Below are 8,035 nucleotides of genomic sequence, written 5' to 3'. Positions count from 1 at the left end.
TAAGCAGGGGGTTGGACTAGAAAACCTCCAAGGTCCCTTCCAACTCTTGTTATTCTATTTTACCGACTTCGGAATGATGGAAGGCTGAGCCAACCTTCAGCCGATCAGGATCAAACTGTTGACAGTTGACAAAGTCAGTCTGCAATACTGTATTTTAACCACTGTGCCACCATGATGTTACTGGTTGGGTAATGAAATGTCTGCAAGAAAACCACCAAGCTCAGAGAGCACCAAGGACCCCACATCCATCCTCCTCCTTCCCCTGCCCCTCCTCCTCCTCTTCCTCCTCCTCCTCTATGCACACCTAACTCCCTTCTAGTACTGATGTTACCTAGTTGGGTCATAAAACATCTGCAAGAAAACCACCAAGCTCAGAGAGCACCAAGGACCCACAGTTCTTCTCCTCCTCCTCCTCCTCTTCTTCCTCCTCCTCCTCCTCTCTGCACACCTAACTCTCTTCTAGCACTGATGATGTTACTTAGTTGGGTCATGAAACATCTTCAAAACTACCAAGCTCAGAGAGCACCAATGAGCCTGCAGTTCAACCCTGAGCTACAAATACTCTCTATTATCTCTATTGGCTAGTTGGTGAAATTTTGCAACTACCTAACTTTCCTTTCCCTTAATGTTGCAGGCGGAGTCGAAGGCAAGACGTGAGACATGGAAACCCCATGACTCAGTGTCGGGGATTTAACCTCAAAGGTATTTTGAAAGATGGCTGGGTTATGGAAAGAAATAGCCGGTGTTTTTTTTTTTTTTTTCTGAGTGAATCATAGTGACCGTTTCATATGCTAGTAAAAGTAGTGGAGTATCCATAAACGTGTCACATTTTTCCTTCCGTTTGTGTGGTGTGTGTTTGATGGGTCGTTTCAGCTCTTGCCCTGAATTTCAGCTCTTGCCTTGAAACTTCAGTCCGTTTAGGAGTGATTTCCAATTTTTTTTTTAAAAAAAGCAACATGACCATTATCTGAAAAATTGCCTTATTTTGAGTATTTTCAACTCATCATGGGGCAGTCAGCGGGATGGAAAGGAGTAGAGTAGAGTAGAGTAGAGTAGAGTAGAGTAGAGTAGAGTAGAGTAGAGTAAAGTAGAATACTGTAGTGTAGAGTAGAGTAGACAAGAGTAGAATACTGTAGAGTAAAATAGAATAGAATAGAATAGAATAGAATAGAATAGAATAGAATAGAGTAGAATACTTTAGAGTAGAATAGAAGAGAGTAGAGTAGAGTAGAGTAGAGTAGAGTAGAGTAGAGTAGAGTAGAGTAGAGTAGAGTAGAGTAGAGTAGAGAATATGGAATGGAATGGAATAGAATAGAATAGAATAGAATAGAATAGAATAGAATAGAATAGAATAGAATAGAATAGAATAGAATAGAATGGAGAATATGGAATGGAATGGAATGGAATGGAATGGAATAGAATAGAATAGAATAGAATAGAATAGAATAGAATAGAATAGAATAGAATAGAATAGAATAGAATAGAATAGAATAGAATATGGAATAGAATAGAATAGAATAGAATAGAATAGAATAGAATAGAATAGAATAGAATAGAATAGAATAGAATAGAGTAGAATAGAATAGAATAGAATAGAATGGAGAATATGGAATAGAATAGAATAGAATAGAATAGAATAGAATAGAATAGAATAGAATAGAATAGAATAGAATAGAGAATATGGAATGGAATGGAATGGAATGGAATAGAATAGAATAGAATAGAATAGAATAGAATAGAATAGAATAGAATAGAATAGAATAGGGAATATGGAATGGAATGGAATGGAATAGAATAGAATAGAATAGAATAGAATAGAATAGAATAGAATAGAATAGGGAATATGGAATGGAATGGAATAGAATAGAATAGAATAGAATAGAATAGAATAGAATAGAATAGAATAGAATAGAATAGAATGGAGAATATGGAATGGAATGGAATAGAATAGAATAGAATAGAATAGAATAGAATAGAATAGAATAGAATAGAATAGAATAGAATAGAATAGAATAGAGAATATGGAATGGAATGGAATGGAATAGAATAGAATAGAATAGAATAGAATAGAATAGAATAGAATAGAATAGAATAGAATAGAATAGAATAGAATAGAGAATATGGAATGGAATGGAATGGAATGGAATGGAATGGAATGGAATAGAATAGAATAGAATTGAATTCTTTATTGACCATGTAGGATTGGACAGACAAGGAATTTTATCTTTGATGCATATGCTCTCAGTGTACATAAAAAAATGCATTCATCAAGAATCATAAGGTACAACACTTAGTGATAGTCATAGGATACTAAATAAGCAATCAAATCATACTAAGAAACAAACAGAACAATATAAATCGTAAAAATACAAGCAACAAAGTTATAGTCATAAGTAGAAAAGGAGATAGGTAATAGGAAGGATGAGAAGAATAATCATAACACAGACTTAGAAAATAGTTTGACAGTGTTGAGGGAATGATTTGTTTAGCAGAGTGATGGCGTTCGGGAAAAAAACTGTCCTTGTGTCTAATTGTTCTGGTGTGCAGTGCTCTATAGCCTCGTTTTGAGGGTAGGAGTTGAAAGAGTTTATGTCCAGGATGCGAGGGGTCTGTAGATATTTTCCCAGTTCTCTTTTTGACTCATGCAGTAGACAGGTCCTCAATGGAAGGCAGGTTGGTAGCCATTGTTTTTTTCTGCAGTTCTAATTATCCGTTGAAGTCTGTGTCTGTCTTGTTGGGTTGAAGAGCCAAACTGGACAGTTGCATCTAGAATATAGATAAGGTAGCATCACAATCTGGGTTTCTTCTAACAATTACGGTAATATCAGATAGTTCTAAGTGCATCTAGGACAGTTAAAGATAGCATCATAGAATGTGCCCTGTCCCAAGTAATGCAACTTTTGCTAACTAATTTTTTCTTCATTTTTATTATATTCAAGCGCTATTCCAATCTAATCTTATGGGGTGGCATCTATTGGACCAAACACCAATGACTCTCAAAGTGTTGATAATGTTGATTTAACCTTCTAGCTTATCGAAACGCAGCTGAGGTCATTCAGTACGGAGTCAAAAACAACACCACTTTCCTTGAGTGTACACCTAAATCTCCCCAGGCTTCTATCAAATGGCTTTTCCAAAAGGACAACGACCGAAGGAAAGAGGTGAGTGACCTTATTGAAAAGCAACGAGAAATAATGTGTTATCACCAGGACTGGGTCAACAGATCATAAAGCAGGGGTGAAATCTTACCGGTTCGGACTGGTTCGGGCGAACCGCTAGGGATTATTGGCATCAGTTTGCCGAATCGGTAGTAATCACCCCTCGTTGACCCCACCCACTCACGCCTGGCCGGTTGCCGCTCACCTCTTCTGGCTGCTCGATATTCCACAGAATTCAATGTTAAATGCAGCAGAGAGAAACCTAACTTTTCTCCCTCCGTTCAGAACGGAGCTGCTGCAGCCTGTCCCTTTAAGGTAGTCCCCAGGAGGGAGGGGGCCGATAGGGAGCAGATGCAATGGAGCCATTTTTGTGAAAGGCAGGAAAATGGGGAAGGGGATTTTCCTGCCTGTCATCCATTCCTCAATCTAGCACAGACTGAGGAAAGGATGGTAGGCAGGAATATTCCCCTCCCCATTTTCCTGCCATTCGCGAGAAGGAGTGGCTGGGAGGGGAGGGACCGGTGAGGAGCCCCTCGATGTGAGTGATGTCAAGTTGGCCACGCCCAGTCACATGACCTCCCCCCAACAAGCCACGTCGAATTGGCCTCACCTAGTCACATGACCTCCCCCCCAACAAGCCACGCCCACAGAACCGGTAGGGGAAATTTTTTAATTTCACCACTGTCATAAAGCTGTTAGGTCCCCCGCCCTCCAAGATACACAAAATAACCGAGTGTTCTTTAATGTGCCAGGAATGCTCACAATCGAGTTAACAAAATTAAAATTCTTTTAACTGCTTCAAACTGTACGAGTGAAATAAGAATATAATTGGATGGAATGAAGGATCAGTCATAATCCAGCAATTTCTTGATGGACAGTGCCTGTAGGAGATGACCAGGCTGAAGCCCAGGGAAAGGTTATTTTAGTGAAATAGAATGAATCATTTTTTAAAATTTATAAATTGTTTCTACGTGGGCAAAGATATACTTTTACATTACTGATTATCAGCATCTGAATAACATCCAGATCACAAACGTTAAAGGGAGCACTAACTGCACTGCTTTCATCAATTAAAAGTCCTTTTGTTTGTTTACATTCTAGATTAATAATTTCTGGTAACACTTGAATGACAAATTAAATACTTCTTCAAACTGTATCGTAGAAGGGCCGTCGGTGCAGGAAAACCAAATGAAAAAAATTACAAAAATCCAGTGTTTCGTACAATAGCAATGTCTGATGAAGAAAACCGAATGATTGGTTAATAATTTATTTATTAGCTTGATGAATTAGATGGTGTTGAGACTCTAGAAAAAGTGCAGAGAAGAGCAACCAAGATGATTAGGGGACTGGAGGCTAAAACATATGATGAACGGTTGCAGGAACTGGGCATGGCTAGTCTAATGAAGAGAAGGACCAGGGGAGACATGATAGTAGTGTTCCAATATTTGAGGGGCTGCCACAGAGAGGAGGAAGGGGGTCAAGCTATTTTCCAAAGCACCCGAAGGCCAGACAAGGAATAATGGATGGAAACTCATCAAGAAGAGATTCAACCTAGAAATAAGGAGAAATTTTCTGACAGTGAGAACGATCAACCAATGGAACAGAAGTTGCCTTCAGAAGTTGTGGGAGCTTCATCACTGGAGGCTTTCAAGAAGAGACTAGACTGCCATCTGTCAAAAATGGTGTAGAGTCTCCTGCTTGGGCAGGGGAGTAGACTTGATGACCTACAAAGTCCCTTCCAACTCTTCTGTTATTCTATGTATTAACAATTATTTATTTATTTATTTGAGGAAATTGTTAATAAATCAAATGATTTAGTAGTAGGATATATTAACCAAATGACATCTAATTTTTTTTTAACAAGTAACATTTTTGACCCAAGTCTCTTAAACTTTTAAACATATATATATTTTGGATTGTCCCTAGGTGAAACTCGGTGAACGAATCCTAGCGACACAGCAAGGGCTTCTAATCCGTTCGGTGCAGGAAGCTGACCGTGGGACGTACCACTGCATCGCCACGGAAAATGGCTTCAAGCAAACCATAGCCAAGGTGAACTTCAAGGTTTTGGATTCAGACACCGTGGCCTTCATGACGGACAAGTGGTCTCCGTGGACCTGGGCCAGTTCACTCCACACTTTGCAGTTCCACCCCAAGGACTTGGCTGGATCGTTCAGCCATTCCGAACTTCAGATGATTAATCAATATTGCAAGGACACGCGACAATTGGGTCAACAGGCTGATGGTTCCTCAAAGATGAGAGGGGACTACAATAAACTAAAGGCTCTTCTCAACAGCCGGAAAAGCAGGAACCGTAGGAACCAGTGGCCCGGATCGTAAGGGCCAAGCTCTATCCATAAACTTCTTCTTCATCATCGCTGCCATTTTGTACCCTCACTCAAGGAATTCATTTTTAACCAGGTGGTTTTCTTTCTCCGCTGAGAGTAGAGCGAAAGAGTAACCAAGCCCGCTCGACAAAAGTTCAGGACACTCAAGCTGAAATCAGACAACTAAGACCAAGTCCAAAGAGATGTCCACCTTGAAGTAAACCTATTGATCCCTCCTTGCTTTCGCTCTCTAAACCTTCAGAGAGGGCATTGTGCCATGTTTTGAGGTCATCTTTGTTGTCCTGATGACGAAGCACTGAACGTCCAGCTTGGAGTCAGGGAAGGTCGGAAGGAAAGAGTGGGTTAGGACAAAGAGTGACTTGGAGTGGTCTCCATCTACATGTATGGTTTTGTGCGTGTCTATGTGTGATTCTCTGTTTACGGTACGTTGCGTTGAGAAACGAGCTCTTGTGGATGCACAAATTCAATTCCAAAGTCAATTTCCCAATATTAATGTCACAGGAGGATCACGCTGATTAGGAATTACGGGGTTGTGAGTGAATACATCACAGTTTAAAAGAGTCTCAGACCAGGGAAGGCTAAACTCACCCCTGTTGTGGCATTTACCGTGTTCGGTTAGCTGAGATAAAAAAAAAATATTGCATTTCCATTGTGTATTTGTATAAAATGGATCCTAAAAAACAATGCAAACATGTACCCTGTTTCCCCCAAAATAAGACTTCCCCTGATAATAAGCCCAATCGGGCTTTTGAGAGCATGGCAATAAGGCCAAGCGCTTATTTCAGGGTTCAAAAAAAATATAAGACAGGGTCTTATTTTCGGGGAAACATGGTAGTACATATAGTTCTCGACTTACAACAGTTCATTTGGTGACCATTCGCAGTTACTGTTTTTCACAGTGATGACCTTTGCAGCAATATAATTATAATTATCTGATCAAAATTCAGATACTTGGCAACTGGTTCCTATTTATGACGGTCGCAGTGTCCTGGGGTCACATAATCCCTTTTTGCAACCTTCTGACAAGCAAAGTCAATGGGAAAACCAGATTCACTTAACAACCGGGTTGCTAACTTATCCACTGCAGGGATTCACTTAACAACTGCAGCAAGAAAATGGGGCAAAGCTCGCTTAACAAAGGTCTCACTTAACAGCGTAAAGTTTGGGCTCCGTTGCTGTTGTAAATCGAGGACTTACCTGTATTAAACCCGGGTTTGATCAGGTGAAGGAGAAAAGTAGCACGAGGGTAAATATTTGCTGGAAGTTACAATAATTTATTTTATGAAACATCTCACCCGTAATACAATAGTACACACAGAACCCACAATACATAGAGTTACCTGTATGTTGATAGATTTGACAGCAGTAATTTGATCTAATTAGGGATTTGAAAATTGTCTTAAACTGAACCTGAAAAAAAGTTAATGAAATACCCACTTGCAACCCTCATGAGATACACAGTGTAGCCTGCATAATGATGGGAAAGCTATCACAAGAGTACTCATATGTATCCAGACAAATACAGATGGCTACATGCCATTATATTGATAGCATTGGCTGACATCCTGTGTAGTGATATAATCCATTCGGGACATATGTTCAGAGGTGGGGAGGGGTCACGTATTGTAACAACCAGTTCACCCAGAACCGAAAATATGAGTGCGCCAGGATGGGTGGGCAGGCCCAGCTGCTGCTTGGAACTACCGGTTTGCCCGAACTGGTCTGAACCGGTTAGCAGCCCACTTCTGCATATGTTCATAACACATGAATAAAACATAGTCCTGCATGAGGTCTTCTCCATTCACTTTGTTTCTATAGCTCGCACTGAGAAGGCAAGCAATAGAAAGGACATTCATCTCAATATGTTTTGGAATCTTCTGCTTGTTCAGGAATCAGAAGTGGGATTCAGCCGGTTTGGACCGATTCGGATGAACCAGATGATTCGCCTGAACCAGTTGTTACAAGGACTGGCTGACCCTGCCCCCCACCACCATAGTCTCCATGCGGCCTATTTTGGATGCCAGATAACTGCAAGGCGTGCATGGAGGCTCTGGGAGGACGAAAAATGGGACTACTGGAAGTCCAGAAATGGGCACATTTCTGGCCTCTGGAGGGCCTCTGGTGGGCCTGGGGGAGGCTGTTTTCGCCCTCTTGTAGGCTCCAGGAAAGCCTCCAGAGCCTGGGGAGGGCGAAAAACGGGCCTACCAAAAGTACCAGAAGTCCAGAAATGGGCCCATTTCTGGCCTCCCAAGGGCCTCCGGAGACTGGGGGAGGCTATTTTCTCCCTCCTGGAGGCTCGAGGAAAGCCTCCGGAGCCTGGGGAGGCCAAAAATCCCCCACACACACCATAGTGCAGGAGGCTGAGTAGGCCACACCCCCATGGCCACACCCACCCAGCAACCAGGCAGCGAACCGGTTGCTGAAAATTTGCAATCCCACCCCTGAATGTCGTGGTAGATCCCAAGCGAAGTATCCAATTTTCCACGCTCCATGGGAGATGGCCAAGAGTGAAAATCAAGGGGAAAAACA

At 41.3% G+C, this 8,035-nt stretch overlaps 1 protein-coding gene across 1 annotated transcript; it reads left to right on the top strand.

Moving 5' to 3' along the window:
- Nucleotides 1–638: 638 nt before the first annotated feature.
- On the top strand, nucleotides 639–7,295 carry LOC139326961 (semaphorin-3C-like). Its single transcript, XM_070956671.1, has 3 exons — nucleotides 639–702; nucleotides 3,031–3,161; nucleotides 5,085–7,295. Exons 1-3 carry the CDS (start codon nucleotides 672–674, stop codon nucleotides 5,496–5,498), a joined length of 576 nt encoding a protein of 191 aa, XP_070812772.1. The 5' UTR covers nucleotides 639–671; the 3' UTR covers nucleotides 5,499–7,295.
- The last annotated feature ends 740 nt before the right edge of the window (nucleotides 7,296–8,035 follow it).

This window comes from Pituophis catenifer, unplaced genomic scaffold (genome assembly GCF_029215685.1).
Source record: "Pituophis catenifer annectens isolate HBS135680 unplaced genomic scaffold, rPitCat1.0.hap2 SCAF_406, whole genome shotgun sequence".
NCBI classification, from domain to species: Eukaryota; Metazoa; Chordata; class Lepidosauria; order Squamata; family Colubridae; genus Pituophis; species Pituophis catenifer.
This window is presented reverse-complemented; position numbering and strand designations above follow the sequence as displayed.

Bases quoted from the DNA above. Each gene is read 5' to 3' on its own strand.
- LOC139326961 (XM_070956671.1), top strand. From the start codon at position 672: ATGACTCAGTGTCGGGGATTTAACCTCAAAG. The intron at 703-3,030 runs GTATTTTGAAAG...TTAACCTTCTAG, and splicing joins TCGGGGATTTAACCTCAAAG to CTTATCGAAACGCAGCTGAG. The intron at 3,162-5,084 runs GTGAGTGACCTT...GATTGTCCCTAG, and splicing joins ACAACGACCGAAGGAAAGAG to GTGAAACTCGGTGAACGAAT.